Below are 17,029 nucleotides of genomic sequence, written 5' to 3'. Positions count from 1 at the left end.
CCTCACGACGTGGCCTACAATGTTTTTTTGTCCCCTCTTTACCCAATTTCTTTCGCCTTAAAACACATCCAACATGGCAGTCAGTATGCACGACACATCCATCATGGAGGTCAGTGTGTGCTCATACGTCTATACACATGTCACCGCTTACATCACTAGAATGCTGGTCTGCTATTGGTCGGCGTCACGACTCCCTAAGATACTGGTCTACTGTTGGTGGGCGTCAAGGGTGCATGAAGATGCTTGTCTGCTATTGGTCGGTGCACAGGGTCACAAAGATGGCTGCCTTAAGACTTGATCTTGTGTGAGAGTGCTTTCAAATATTGTATTTATTATGCATTTTAGTGCTTAATTCAAACTTGAATTGGTTTTCATGGGTCCCTGACTGTTAGTGATGTCAAATAGAGAAGTAAGAAGAGGATATTTGGGGGCGCTACTTCGCGGATTTTCAGCTATCGTGGCTGGTTCTGGAACCGCTTTACCGCAATAAACGAGGGTTATTATATATATATGTGTGTGTGTGTATGTGTATATATATATATATATATATATATATATATATATATATATATATATATACACACACAATGTGTGTGTGTGTATATATTACGAGGGAATATGGGCATAACCACTCAAAGGTAAATAAATCCTTCACATATTTTTTTATTTATGACGTTGTTTAATTGTATACATGAATATTATACATACGTAGCACTTAGTATATATACTATGTTGGTCCCAATTTTATATGTGCATATACAATTTTGATGTTTTTACCTGGGATTTTACATGCATTAGCTAATTAATATAGGTTTGGATTGCCCGCCATACGGCGAATTCGCATTATGATCCCAACCGCGGAACGGATTAATCTCGTTAACCGGGGGCCCACTGTATTAGATTTCGATTTATAAGAGTCAGCCTGACTTACGCCTTCTCCTAAGTCAACCTCTAGGAATTACACTCGCACCACTGATAATGCCTCCACACGGGTCACGCTCAACGGTAGTCAGCCCCATCGCTGGGAATCCAATGCTGCCTATTTTTCAAAATTCTTCTGTGCATCCATCCTTACTGGGGTTGCACGCAGACATGCTGGATTTTTCAATGATCAACTTCAAAATTTCAGAAAGAATTCTTCTTGTCACACAGCTTGCTTTTCAGACATGGATTCACTCAAGTAATAACTTATTGAGTGTGTGCCACTCCACGATGCTAAGAGCCACCATTTGCTTAAAACATGGGGCTGATGAGCGCCATCTCCTCTGTAAGAAGACAACTGAATTGCTGACCTTGGCTGTATCAGCACTTGAAGGTCAGGGCAACACAACTGTAGCCATTGTTGGTTAGTCAGTTAGCTGTGCAAGATAGTTAATGTTGGGAAGTATTAACTCTTTATAGGCCAAAAATGTGTCTGTCTTTAGTAAAAACTAGGAAAAAGTTCCTAAAAGGTTGAAAACTATGACCAATCGCCACCGAAACTCACGTAGATTTCTACAAGTGGACAAGAATTGGAATGTGTATATGAAATCGCTCACCCTTTTTGGTGACAACAAGTCAGTTGAATCAGTGATCCCCAACCTTTTGATCACCACGGACCAGTCAACGCCTTGGCGGGGGTTGCTGGTTGCTACGGTTCAACAGCTGTTAAGTGAAGCAAACGCTGCACATACCAGTTGTCCCAAGTTCTCGCTTCCGCCTTTCTACAAGCCAGGTGAGTGCTCTTGCTTGGCTCTGTTTTGTATTGAAAGCTCAGCTGGCCGTGTTGGATCGCTCCTGGTGACCGCAAAGCGGCCGCCATGATTCATTCCTGCCCCCTGCGTGAGCCGTTGAATGTTCCCAAAGTTGATTGGCTGTCGCAACGCGAAACGCGGAAAAAGTAAAAAAAAAAAAAACTTCAAGCGAAAGGCGAAATTTCCCTTCTCGTGACCACACGCGGCCATTCGCGTCGCTCCTTTCGAGTCCATCGCGTCGCCCCATTCGAGTCCATCGCGTCGCCCCATTCGAGTCCATCGCGTCGCCCCATTCGAGTCCATCGCGTCGCCCGACATGCATTCGTGCCCAGTCACGCAAACTCCATTGACGACAATACAAAACACTCCGCTTTTTCGCCTCGTTCGCATTCGGTGTGCTCGTACCATTAAACTAAATCATCTCCTAAACATTATTTTGGGTGCAGCCCAGTACCAGTTGATACACGGACCGGTACCGGTCCGTGGACCGGGGGTTGGGGACCACTGAGTTGAATTATATTTCAGTAAGCAAAAGGGGGCAAGGTGGGTTGTCACTAAAGGCTTCTGGCTCGTGACAATGTTTGGCTGATGTATTGATTAATATGTCTACTCCTGGTTTTTGGGCGTATCTGAGTTCTAAGTTTTCATTGAGATGGAATTTTATACAAACATTTTTTTATGCGTGGACCTAGTACATGTGCCAATGTTCAACACAATCAAGTGTCCCCTTTAAGGCAATTCTAACTTAGAATAATGATGATGACACAGAATCTGAAGAAGTCTGACCATCCATATTCAAGTGAAATTGACTCACACAACTGTATTGTTGATGTTTTTGTCTAACCCATGATACACCAAGTTGGTGTATTGGCTTTCTGGATCAATGACATATGGCTAATAATAGTGGACAAGTGGTGCTGACCGAACTCTTTAAGAATTGTATGCCACTGGAAAAGGACTAGCTGGAAATGACCAAAATGTAATATCTCGATACTCGATACTCGTAGCTTGATAACATGAAATGTGGGTGAGCTGCTGTTTTGGTCAGGGTAGCGAACAGTGGAAACTGGGCTTTTTAATCTTTTTCAAAAACTCAATGCCTGTTGAATTAGAATTTTTAACACATTTTAAAACTGTATGTAATGGTCAAAGTTTCTTAATTCATAGGAGTTTTACTTTCAAATGCAACATCAGTTTTGTGTGAAATTATTTTTGCCCAATAGGCAAGGTGTTCTAGAAAGGATTTGTTTTATTATATATTTTCCAAATGACAGATATCCCTCATGGCAATAGATCTTTTCCTTAAATTAACAAGTGCTTTACGATAGATAAAGTTGTACTTTGTATAACCTGTTAAATATATGCATCCCCATTGCTTTCAGCTATTTTTTTTAATGTTTTTTTTTTTTTTTTTGCATGTCACACTATATCTTGTGATCTACCAATTTTACCTATGTGATCAAGAGGTCAACCAACATCGACAGATTGAGCCTGGTTGAGATAATAATTAGTATTTTTCAAAGTCGGAGAAACGTGCTTTGAAGGCACCAGTACAACTGCCAGTAGCAAGTAGGTCTACTCATTTCATGCATCCTGCGTGAGTCACTGCAGGCTAAAGCCTCAAACCTAAGAATGGATTCATGTGTTTCTTTTAATAATAAACCATTAGCTCACAGTGCAAACTTGTATGTTGAACTTTTTCTTTCATTTAGATGTACTACATGAATAACCTTTTTTGTATTAAGTTCCAATGTCATTGTTCTGAGTTTTTTTTTTCCTTTGACCTTATCAACAGCATGTGCTCATGGTTACTACAAAATTTCTTCCCGGGACGTACTGTGCTCTCGCTGCCCAATGCACAGCTTTACTGACCGTGAGGGCTCCCAACGCTGTGAATGTGGTGATGGCTATTACCGAGCTTCCTCTGACCCTCCTTCTATGGGCTGTACAAGTAAGTCTGCCCTGGTGCAATTTTATATATCAGAATCAGAATTACCTTTATTGTCACTGTATTACTACAATGAAATTAGAGGTGCTACTCCCTGGTGTCTGCTTAGAAAAAGTAAAAAAGAAACAAAAATATACACTCTATAATCTCTATAGATTATGTACTCTATAATATATATCAACGGTGACTGGAAAAAAAAAGTGTTTAATCTATATATATATATATATATATATATATATATATATATATATATATATATATATATATGAAATCTTAAATGATTAAACCTTATACACTGGACAGTAAGTGAGCAGTAACTCCTTTCCTTTGAAGTCTTGCGCAGCTGCGGTCATATTAGCAGCGCCCTGGATGTTGAATTAAAGTAAAATTTGTATATGATCAAACATGATAACAATGAAGAGTTTACACTTGAAGAACCATTTGATTTTAAAGGAAATCTAGGCAAGAGATTTCCAACGGTCTGGTGAACGTCTGCTCTATTGTGTGTCTGCCTTGACAGTGTGTGGGTGCGCCTACTGCCTGACAATGTGTGCCTCTGCTATGGGTGCATTTGATGACACGTCCCTGTGGGTATAACAGCGGTAGTCGGGGCGAGTGTAGATTGCAACTCCACAGGGACATGCCGTGTAACTCATTAAACACATCCCAGTACACGTTGTTGTCAACAGGCAGGAGGGAGGAACAGAGGAGTAAAAATGACGTTCACCAGACCGTTGGAAATCTCTTCCCTAGATTTCTTTATAGTAAAATGGTATTTCAAGTGTAAACTCTCCAGTGTTATCATATTTGATCATGTACAGATCTGACTTTAATTCAACGTCCAGGTCGCTGCTAATATGACCGCAGCTGCGTGAGACTTACAAGGAAAGGGGGAACTGTTAACTTACGTTACAGTGTATAAGGTTTAATCATTTGAGACTTAAGTAAATATATCTTCTGCAGTAGTTCCATGTCCAAGGAGGGTCTGTGGCAAGCCCATTTATAGTTACCTTGTCTGTCTGGCATACAAGAAACCCTTACAGTGTGTCACTGCAATACAGTATTATAATTTGTATAGGTAATAATCTTATTTATGGTTGGCGTGGCAAGTGGGGGGCAAGGAGCCAAATGTTTTCTCTTTCTGTCCTGTTTAAAAAATATAATTGTCAATGAAATGCACACACAGCAGTACAAATCGCACCTGGATAACATTCAGCTAACATTTTCTACCTTGAATGAACCCTGATGAGAACAAAATATGAAATAAAAAATGCTACCTTTGCAGACAATCAAAAACATTGAACGCTCTTTGGGATTGGGGGTTGAGAGCAAGCACCATTGATTAGAACACGTTTAACTCCAGGGGTAAATTTTCACCCAACTCAGGTTTTTAGACGTTTTTAATTTGTGTTATCAAAGAAAAGCAAACAGAAAAAAATACCATAGGAGACTAAAATATTGCATAGATTGTCAAAACATGCCGACTTTCAATATGCTGTACTGCCATTCCATTCCAAATGGGAGGTCGAGATGTACACCCTGCAGATGTCAAATTTAGCCCATATTGGATTCGTTTACTGCCACTAAACGCTGGAAATATTGCCAGTTTTGGACCTATTGAAAACGTGGTTTTATCATGCATTTCCCCTGATTTTTGCTGTTACCTTTCAACGGCAAGTCACAAACAGGGTGCAATAGAAATTTTTGTGTTGGGACCCCAAAACAACTGAGGGGCGCGAGCAGACACCTTATGACATTTGCAAGCCTTTCAATGACTTAATTGAGTGGCTTAGCCTGACTTCCGTAATGCAAAGTTCTCACTATACATTGTGGAACTTGTCATTGACCAAAGGCTTCAATCCAAGAGCTAAATGTTGCAGGAAAGCTTTTTTTTTTTTTTTTTTGCTGCAGGGAAGTGTTTTATTTCATGCAATGCATAACATTTTATCTGCAGAATCCTGTCTGCAAAAACTGCAGCATGGAACAGCTGTTAATGATTCTTTTTTCCTCACAAATTAAAATTCTTTGAAGCAAAATTAAAATTCTTTGAAACAAAATTAAAATTCTTTGAAACAAAACAGCCTTATACATGTATATATACAGGTGGTCCTCGGGTTATGACGGTCTCGACTTATGATGTTTCGAGGTTACGAACATGTGCCGTAAACAATTGCGAGCGTCTCTTGGGTTGTGTTTCTCTTTACTCTCTCACGTGTTCGATAGGTTTTTTTTTGTTTTTTTTTTTAACTTTTTGCCCTTCATTATGGCTCCAAAGTGTAAGGCAGATCCTTCAGAAAAGAAAGTCCATCACCATGAAAGTGAAATTAGATATTCTTAAGCGGTCTAAAAATGGTGAAACGTCAACAAACAAGTTGTTGCGCGCAAGAGATACCTATGTTCCGTTTTTGGGTTTTGTTGATGTAATAAAAGTAATGGTTGAGATCACTCACTTCCATTCTTGCCGGCAGCGAACACAACTTTTTCGCCTGAAGGCTTGTTACAGAATGACTCGCTCATGTCCGGGCGAAAAGTGCTGCCACGCTGTTTCCAGTTAGACGGCCCTTCAAAACAAGAGTTCTCTCCAAACTAAAATACGGTGCATGAACAAAGTTTATCCAACGAAACGGGGGCAAAAGGGGCAGACCAATAGTGCAATACTTTACAGTACAGTACATATAGAATAGGACAATAGGACAGAAAATAAATATAAGACATATAAGAATAAACTAATATTATAAGAGCCACTAGGAAAGAATACTATCATAAAATATTATATGATATAATGAACACAGTGATAAAAAACGATTCTAAAAAAATCTACTATCCTAATTATTTTATGATTGATAACGCAGAGAAATATGATATGCAAGAAGTAGCCAACAACTTTCATACATTCTTTGTGAGTGTGAGACCAAATCTAGCTGACCAAATCCCAGATCCCGCAATAGCTGGGGAGCAGTACAATAAATTAATAGGCAGTAACTTAAGTTCAATGTTTCTTTTCACCTTTGGATGAGACAAAAATTATGAATATAGTTTTCCCTATCTAAACCATGAATGTATATCTGTAATCTTTCATTTCACACCGGCACATTTCCAGACAAAATGAAAATAGCTAAAGTCATACCCTTATATAAAGCTGGGTACAAACACCAATTCACAAACTATAGACCTGTATCCTTAGTATCACAATTTTCCAAAATACAGTACTAGAAAAACCTTTTAATAACAGACTAGATAAATTCATAGATAAACATCAAGTGCTCACTGAAGAACAGTATGGATTTAGATCCAAGAGATTGACATCACTGGCACTAATTGATTCAGTCGAGAAAATTACAAATGCAATAGATTTACAGCAATATATTGTTGGAATATTTATTGATCTAAGAAAGGCATTTGACGCTGTACATCATGAAATATTATTCAATAAACTAGACAGGTATGGTATTAGGGGAAAAGGAAGAAATTTGTTAAGTTGGGTGACACCTGCTCAGAGTGTTTGGACATTACCTGCGGCGTCCCTCTGGGGTCAGTATTGGTGTCAAAACTCTTTATATTATACATCAATGATATATGCAAGGTGTCACAAACTTTTAAGAATGTTTTGTTTGCAGATGATACTAATTTGGAGCTAGATATACAGCTGGAGGGGGTGCGTATTGAAAGAGTAAATTTCATCTATAATATAGATGAAAAGATCAGCTGGAAATCACATGTTAAATATGTAAAAGTAAAAACTTCTAGATGCATTGCAGTATTAAACAAAGCGAAACAGGTACTTGATCAGAAATCGCTCCGCATTCTATATAATTCTCTAGTTCTTCCGTATCTCATTTACTGTATTGAAATTTGGGGCAACAATTAAACAAGCACAATATATCCACTTCTTATATTACAAAAGAAAGCAATACGGATCATTCATGGGGCAGGATACAAGGACCACACAAATGTATTATTCTTACAGTCAAAACTCATCAAACTCAAAGATTTAGTGGAATTTAGGACAGCACAAATACTTTTCAAAGTAAAAAATAATCTGTTGCCTATGAATATTCAGAAGCTTTTCACTGGGAGGAAAGGGGGGTCATTTGAGGGAAGCACTTAAATTTTAGGATCATGAAGGCTCGCACAACAAAAAAAAAGTTCTGTATTTCAATCTGTGGTGTTAAACTGTGGAATAGTTTAGAAGGGACGCTCAGGGAATGTTCAAACATCAACCAGTTTCAATAAGATATAAAGAAATTTTTTATACAAGGTACATGAATGACGGTGTTTGATTATCAGGGATGCTTGGCATTTATTTAATTATTTATTTGTTAATAGATTTTCAAGGTTTTCTAGGTTCTGTTTGTTGGTGTCTGTTATGTTGTTTAGTTTTGTTTTAATTCATTATTTTTAACAATGTGGTACTTTGTGTTGTAATTGGGGTAGGCGTGTTTGTTAAATGTTTCTCCTGAGCGTTCAGATATCAGAAGGTGGATTATATTAGAGTATTGGTTGGGACAAGCTAGAGTAATTGGTCTTATGGCTAGGGTATTTTGGTGTTATTAAAAGGGGGTGGGATTAAATAAGTTTTACTTCTTCCCACTCCTTTTCAGACATGGGGACAGGGTGTGTGTGTTTTTTTTTTTTAATTATTTTTCTTGTGTGTGTTCATGTTTATTTTCCCACATATTTGAAATAAAGAACTGAACTGAACTAAGTCGATGACCCCTGTATACACATTTATGGATAGGGCTGATGCCACTAAATATTTTGAAGTAAACATATATTTGTATTTGACAACGTTATGAGCCTTTCTAAGTCAGCCCAAGTTGGATGATAGTAAGGACAGGCTAGTGAAAAATCTACCCAAGGGTTAAATTAGCTTTACCAAAGGAATTTATCCAGATCTCTCAAACTTGTTTGGTACTCTCCTTTAGCTATTCTGGCTTAAACATGCTGTATGTGTCTGTCTCCCTGTACAGTACTTCCTGATCAGCCATATCTAATTCTCCCAAGATCCACACATACTCATCATTGTAACGCAAAGTTTTACTTGCTTTAGGACACAATACGATACACAGGGGTGGAGTGAAGTATTCAGTGGCTGCTCAAGATAGCCCTGTCCTCACACTTTTGTCCATCGGTAGCAATTAGGGAGCTCAAGAGCTAAAGATCCTGATTAGATGTTGTGGTCTGTGAAAAGTTTTACATTCTTTCTCTGCTCCAGCCCTATACTTATATCCTTATTTTTTAAACTGATGATCTTAATATAAAATACTCACACGGGTTTCTTCTATGTCCATTCTTGACAGGACCCCCTTCAGCACCACAGAATATACTCTACAACATCAACCAGACAACACTCAGCCTTGAATGGAAACCACCAGTTGACACAGGTGGCCGTGATGACGTCACCTACACGGTTCGGTGTCAGTATTGTAGCGGGGAACCTGAAGAGTGTAAACCGTGTGGGCAAGAAGTCACATACCTGCCTGCACAGTCACAATTAGTGGACACCTATGTGAACATTGTTGACCTCCTGGCTCATGCAAACTACACTTTTGAAGTGGAGGCTGTCAATGGCGTGTCTGACTTCGGTCGTACCCACAGGCTGTTTGCTACAGTTAGCATCACCACTGGACAAGCAGGTAAGAACGAGCATCAAATAACACGTACAACTCTAGTGTTTTATTAATTTTTGGTTTGGAGTGGCAGCCTTAGATACATGTTGAAATCTTAGTTTTGAGAAAAACACATTTTAAGTTTTCGCACATACATCCTTCAAAGTTCTAGTACCTTAGGAAAAATATATTAACCTCAAACTTTAGGAACTACAGAAAGACCATTGGAAAGTGAATAGATATAAATGTATAGATATAAATAGAAGGTAAGGATATTATGTGACATTTTAAACCTTTAAAAGCTGAGAAAGTTTGAGCTCCCAACAAATGAACTAGAGGAAAGAAAATTTGACCACAATCTCAAAAAAAAACATTGAAGATCTCCTTATCTTACACATTATCGCCTGAGGCTTCATCTGCCAACGTTTGCTTGTTTTACAAATGCTACTTCTTTGTGTATGTGTGTGTGCGTGTGTATGTGTGCATGTGCACCTGTGTGTTTTTTTTAACCCCTTTGAACCTGAGCATCACGCCGGAGGACAAGACATTTGCATGTCTTAAACCATTAATAGACAAAATTTAGATGATGTCGCCACTTCTGCGAGAACGAAAGAACGAATCTTTACCAATCAAAGTTAATTCATGATGTTTAGCATTGCTTTTTTTGTGGATCTTACAAGACAGCTCTCAAACCCCCACCTCACAAAGGCAAACATAGGTGCTCTTTTTTTTTTTTAATCAAAATTACGCACATGCGTGGTTTGTGTATAATTGTAAGGGTTACAAGTGATAACATATGGAGTTATTTTTGAAAATATTACACCATTACTTCAGAGGACTTATTTTAAAGTCTAGTTAGCCTCACATGGACATTAGTGGTAACATGATATTGAATATAATAGGACTAAGTGATACCATTTGTTTCAAAAGCATAGTTATATCACCATTCTTATGTAAATGTGTTGTTGTACTCTGATTTTATATTTATGTTCTCATGTATAAAGTTGAATTAGCGGTAAGCCCAACTCATCTATCCACCGATTTTCTACCCCTGTATTCAGGAGTCAAGTCAAATGAAAGTTTCTTTATACTGAAAACTGTACTAAAGGGCTGCACGGTTACTAAAATACAAACAAGTTCTCAAGCACAAATACAGTACTGTAATAAAACGGTAATAAAATCATTATAGAACAAAGTTAGAATAAAATTGGAGGTAAAACAGACAGAGCCAAGATTACTTGCCTAGAATGAACGACAGAGAGAAGAGATAGGTCTTCAGCAGTGTTTTAAAATTTTAAGCAGACTGTGCACCTCTAACCTGGAAAGATAATAATAAGCTGTTCTACAGCTTTGGGGCTGACATAGAGAAAGCTCGGTCCCCACGAGTAGCCAGCCTGACCCGAGAGCCTTCCAGGAACAGCTGGTTAGAGGTCCTAAGTGCCCTGGTTGTCATGCGAGGCTGAACAAACTCTGACAAGTATGATTGTGCCAAAACATTTAAGCACTTAAAAACAGTTAGTCAAACTTTAAAATGTATCCTAAAATGAATAGCCAGTGCAAGAATGCAAGAACAGGACTAATATAATCACGCTATTTTCTCCTAGTCAGCAAATGGGCAGCTGCTTATTAGACAATTTGTAAACGGTGGCGTGCTGACTGGTTGAGACCAACAAACAAAGCATGACAATAGTCCAGGCGTGCTGTAACAAAAGTATGGATACATTTTTCAACGCTATTTCGAAAGTAAGGGTGTATCCCTTACTTTTGATAACTGAAAAAAGCTTGTTTTGACTAACGAGCTCATTTGCTTGTCAAGTTTAAAATCACTGTCTAAAATAAAACCAAGATTCTTTGCAAAAGGATGACAGTGAGACTTGAATCCCAATGGCACTGTAATAGCCAACAAGGAGGTTTTGTTGGCCCAATAAAATTATCCAGTTTGGTTTTGTTTAAGGAAAAAAAGTTTCCTTCTATCCAAGAATGGATTTCATTAAGGCAGACTATAAAAAACCTGGACAGAGGCTAGGTCATTTATGTTTAAAGGCAGATAGATCTGGACATCAGCTGCAAAACAATGCAACGAGACTCTGTGTTTTCTAAATACAGATCCCAAAGGTAACATATACAGTATATTGAAAAAAGGAGAGGGGCCAAAATAGATCCCTGAGGAATTACGTAACTCAAAAGGGAAGTGTCCGAGGAATATTACCCCAGATAGAACGAAAAGCTTCTGTCTGACAGAACAGTGCCACCAATGCCCACACACAAGTGTTTAAGCGTGACAGGAGAATATTGTGATCAACTGTATCAAAAGCAGCTGTCATAGCCAGAAGGACCAAGACAGCAGAATTATTGGAGTCAACAGTTACAAAGAGATTCTTTAAAATTCTTAAAAGCGCTGTTTCTTTGCTTTGGCATATTTGGGTTATCCAGGGTTAAAACCAGATTGGAACTTTTCAGAAATGTCATTTAGCTCAATAAAAGAATGTAGTTGTTGATTTTCTTCGGGACTTTAGAAAGAAACGGAAACTTGGTGGTAGACCTAAAGTTAGATAAGACTGAGGGGTCAGGGTTGAGATTTTTGATGAGGGGCTGGATCACGGCATGTTTAAATACAGCCTGAACTCAGCCAATAGTTAAAGATGCATTCATCAAGTCTAAAACACAGGGCCAAATCATATGGAAAACATCCGTAAAAAGACGAGGAGGGATGTTGTCACATGGACAATAGGAAGGCCTGAGTTTCTGTACATCAATTAAAACTGAAAAAGATACTTGCTTAAAGCAATCAAAATAGCAGGACAAATTTGAAAAACATCCAAAAAGCACCACCAACAGAACTTTGAGGGGCATGGTTGAATGACCTCAAAATTCTCAAAGGACATGTCGACTAGTTGGGTAAACTCCCATGCACTCTTGAGGATCCTGCCGAGGGTGGAGAGCTGGTCCACCGTTTCACGGCTGGTATCTCATCCACCCCTGCAGTCTTGCTACCGAGGAGTTGGTAAACCACCTTGGCAACTTCAGCCCTAAAGATCGGAGAGCCCAACTCGGAGTCTCCAGATTCTGCTTCCTGAAAGGAAGACGTGGTGGAATTCTTCCCATGATGCCCGAGTTGAAGTCAGCACCGCCCCATCTCCACTGTACACAATGTTAATGGTGCACTGCTCAAAGCCATCTGGAAGTGGTTTTCCATGGCTTCACCTAACTCCTCCACACGTGAAGTTTTGCCTCGGCGACCACCAAAGCCGCACTCTGCTTGGCCAGCTGGCCTCCACCTAAGTACCACAGACCAAAAAGGCCTGTTAGGACTCCTTCAGCTTGATGGCATCCCTTACCACTGGTCTCCACCAGCGGGTTCGGAGATTCCTGCTATGAGAGGCACCAACCACCTTATGGTTACAACTCTGATCAGCCGCCTCTACAACAGAGGTGTGGACAATGAGCCACTCTGACTCAATGTCACCCGCTACCCACTCCTTCTGAACAGGGGATTCTGCCAGCAAACCCTCATGATACATTTGGGTCTGCCGGGTCTGACCCGCATCCTCCCCCACAATCGGAGCCAACACACGACTGTGTAGTGATCACACAAGTCAGGCTGCGACATGTTAGCGCTTCCACACACATTTCCACTATTATGCTCATTTATTTAGGCTGAACTATGAATCAAAATAGGAGAATGAAATATGAAACCTGAAAATGAAAACAATATTGCACATTTCATTTCAATTCCAGTGTATCTGTGCACCAATGCAAGCAACACATTCGGAGAGACTTTTAAGTCCAGCAACAACCTAAAATATTTTATACACCTAATTTTTAAACGTTTTATTTGTTCTGTATTAATTGTAAATTGTGATAAGCACATTGCTGAAGATATATCCTCGATGTATCTACCCATTTGTGACATATATTCAAATTCCTGCCATGCTGGCGTATCATATTGGTGAGAGCTGTGTTTTCATACCACTTGCCCTTTTACAATTAGAACTCTGATGCTACTAAACATCATGAGCAAATTAATAAGATCTTATGCCTCATCATTCAAAATTGCTTCACCTCTGCATGGCATGCCACTGGAGCCACATAACTCTATAGGGACTCTCTTGATTTCTTCTTATCACAGTCTGTTGAATGAAATTCAGCTCATACACTTGCTGGCAGCAAGAGATAAAGAGACTTATGTGAATGCAGATGGTGATCAATCGAATGAGGTATTCCCATAACACCTAATTACTCTGGTGGAAACATGATTTGAGATTGTTGCCTAGCAATGTGACTTTATGATTTAAAACATAACTAGGTGAATGTGACTTTTGTAGCTTTTGCTGGTGAATGCAGAACCTGTAATTTAGCGAAGTATTATCAATTACCACAAAATATATTTTGCAGTAGCCCTGTGACAGGGGAAAAAAAGGCCTTTTTCACGCTAATAATCTGACTACCTGTAACTCTGCTCATTGATGCACACTGTAATATATTGAAATGTGCAGAATTCCCCCGAAATATTTTGTTACGACCACTGACTGAGGCGCACCATGGAGTAGACGTGTGTGGCGGAGTTCTGCAGAACCTTTAAAAAAAAAACGTTTAGAGGAGGCGATTTTTGTTGGTTGCAATCTTTTTCAGTTTTTTTTTTTTATTTATTTATTTCAGTCTTTAAGTAGGATTTTGCTTTGGCACACGAGTTAAACTAGTAGGATATGGCTGGCAAATCTTCGAAAACTCGCAGTGCTATCTGCGAGGTCTGGAGGCCCCAGCTCATCCCCTGACAAAAGTGACAAACCAGGCCAGAATGGCGGATCAACAGTCCTCACCACCCAAGCCTTCAAACAAGATCTGATTTTATCGCTGAAAGACGAGATTGGGAATGTGATAAAATCCGAAATTAGGAACGCGCTGGAGAAGAAAATGTTGGGGCTCAAGCGGACATATCAGCCATGCGATCTGAACTACAGTCTTACCAGAGCACAGTTGCTGCAGAGCTAACCACGTTGAAAGGTACCACCGACGAACTGGAGAAAAGCTTGTCGACATGTACAGATGATGTTATATCCTTACGACGTGAAGTGGTTCATCTTAAGGCTCAAACGGAAGCATTACATGAGAAATGCGAGGACTTGGAAGCGAGATCGCGAAGAAACAATATCCAAGTTGTGGGGGTGCTGGCGAGCCATGACTGCCCCACCACCATAGCGGCATTGCTACAGAGGGCATTCGGCTTCGCCGAGGCACCGCTGCTGGATAGATCTAATCGCTCGCTAGAGCTGGCACCCAAGCAAGGAGATCGACCTCGCGTGATTGTGGACCGCATGCACTACTTCAATGACTGCGCCACCATTCTCCGTTTCGCCAGAGAAAATCAACGGATCAACGTAGACGGGATGACGGTCTCCGTGTACTCCGATTACACATCACGAGTGGTCAAGGCTCAAGCAGGATACAATGCGGTGAGACAACATCTACGCGGGATGGATGGAGTCCGCTTCGGTATCGTATATCCGGCCCGCCTGCTCATTAGCCACGACAATCGGGAATGATTCTTTGCGTCACCTGAGGAGGCCCAGACCTACATAAATGAGACTTTGGCAATACAGGGAACACCTTCAAATTAGTGAACGTTGTGCCGTCGCTACAGTTAATTTTATTTGATTAGAAATATTCCACCTCTGCTGGATGTGCAAATTCTGCAGCCTCAATCCAAGTGCTGTCAAAAGATTGCCCGCGGCTTTTTTCAATTTCTGTTCCATGACACTTGTGAGCGTGGCGGCACTCTTCATTATTTAACTTGCTCAATGTCGATCTGCAAGTGATTTGCATTCTTTTTCTCCATTCGGTCTTTACCACTACCACCGAACTTTACTGTTTGGGTTTAAAAATGTTCAATGCCTACTCATTAACATTTTCAGTGCCTATTCATTTACACTCTTTTCCCTTTCTTTTTATTTATTTTACAACCATTATTACAATTATATTCATTACCACTATTCTGTCTTTTGTTTCATTTACTGCCATTCCTATTATTATTACCATTCTATTCACTCACAATAATAATTTATCTTTTTTTTTTTTTTTTTTTTTAAAGTCCAGCCTGGTTTACTTTTGTGATCGAGTTCTGTGGGGTTCTAAGGTTAGGTTTAACGTTAACCAATCAGATCTATGGTAGGGTCTAGCCTTGCATTTGATAAGGCTAGTGCGATCTGCATATTTAGAGCAGGTCAGCAATGGTTGTCAGGGCCATTTTATTTTTTGGGGGGGATTTTGTGTTGTTTGCAACAATTTTACATATTGTTGCGTTCTCTTCGGACTTTCGTGCTTTGGGCTGGCAATGTACTGGCGACCTTTCAGCTGGTGGCAATACGACATTTAACTTTAAAACAATGGGACAATGACTAGTTCGAATTTGAATTCAATTAGATTTTTAAGATGGATCATTAAAGGGATTCAGCATCCCATTAAACGTAAGAGGGTTCTGACGCACTTTAAGTCATTAAGACCAAACATACTCTACCTTCAGGAAACCCATCTTCAGTCTGAACATATGAAACTACGGGCTGGTTGGATTGACCAAATATTCCATTCCACTTATGGGGTCAGGGCCAGGGGAGCTGTGATATTAATAAGAAAGGATGTCCTGTTTGTGCCAGCGGACGTGACGTTGGACAACAATGGCCGGTTTGTCATTGTGACTGGAAAATTGTACGGCACTTCTGTTGCCCTTGTTAACCTGTATGGCCCCAACTGGGACAACCCCCATTTCTTTTCCAGTCTCATGGGGAAGCTACCCAAACTCGCGACACATTTGCTGATAATGGGTGGAGATTTCAACTGCACAATACAACCAGCGCTGGACAAATCTCGCCCAATGTACAATAGACCAGCATCTAAAACAGGTACACTGATTTCTTCATTTATGTGAACATACTACTTCCTTGACCCATGGAGACACTCCAACCCAAAGTCTAAACAGTTCTTTCTTTTCGCCGGTTCACCTTTCGTACTCCATTATTGACTTTTATCTAATTAATTGCCGAGCCATTCTCTCGTAAGCAACCGTCAGTACCACCCTATTGTGATCTCCGACCATAGCCCGGTACAGTTAGACATGTCATTTCCTAATAATCCCCGGTCACGGTGCTCATGGCAGTTCGACCCTCTTCTTTAAACAGCACATTCAAAAAATTTGTTTCTGACGAGATACATTTTTATCTACAAGTCAACTGCACTCCGGGTATGCCATACACCACTATATGGGAATCATTTAAGGCTTACCTCAGGGGACAGATTATTTCGTATATTATTTTGCATAAGAACAAAAATCAAACCAAACAAATTGGGGAATTGTCTCAAATGATTTTGGAGGTAGACAACAAACTGGCGCGGGACTTTTCACCTGACCTTTACAAGGAGCAACTGCTCCTGGAAACAGAATATGACAACCTCTTTATAAAACAAACTGAATGGCTACTCTTAAGAACAAAACACAGATATTATGAACATGGAGATGAAGCTGGAAAGTTACGGAGTCATCATCTTAAGCAACAAGCAGCCTGTAGGGTTATTCCGGAAATTCGCACCTCGACAGGTCTAATTACTGCACATCTTCAGATAATAGACACATTTAAAGCATACTTTGAAAAACTATACATTTGCGCCACTGCAAACACCAGAAATTCAAACCTTTCTGGATAATCTACATCTGCCAGAGATCGGAATGGAGGACAAGGCTTCCCTTG

At 39.8% G+C, this 17,029-nt stretch overlaps 1 protein-coding gene across 6 annotated transcripts in view; it reads left to right on the top strand.

Annotated features, from left to right (window-relative positions):
* Positions 1–17,029, top strand: part of epha7 (eph receptor A7) — a 68,106-nt gene that overhangs the window by 8,045 nt on the left and 43,032 nt on the right. For all 6 annotated transcript variants that reach the window (XR_015863753.1, XM_088402775.1, XM_088402776.1 and 3 more), the window contains 2 exons: positions 3,529–3,684; positions 8,982–9,317. Coding sequence is in view for 5 of the 6 variants with exons in the window: in XM_088402775.1 (XP_088258901.1) it covers positions 3,529–3,684; positions 8,982–9,317 (492 nt within the window). In the remaining variant the exon portion in view is untranslated. The remainder of the gene's footprint in view (positions 1–3,528; positions 3,685–8,981; positions 9,318–17,029) is intronic.

This window comes from Hippichthys cyanospilos, chromosome 20, assembly GCF_059441005.1.
Source record: "Hippichthys cyanospilos isolate Australia breed blue-spotted pipefish chromosome 20, RoL_Hcya_1.0, whole genome shotgun sequence".
NCBI lineage: Eukaryota > Metazoa > Chordata > Actinopteri > Syngnathiformes > Syngnathidae > Hippichthys > Hippichthys cyanospilos.
This window is presented reverse-complemented; position numbering and strand designations above follow the sequence as displayed.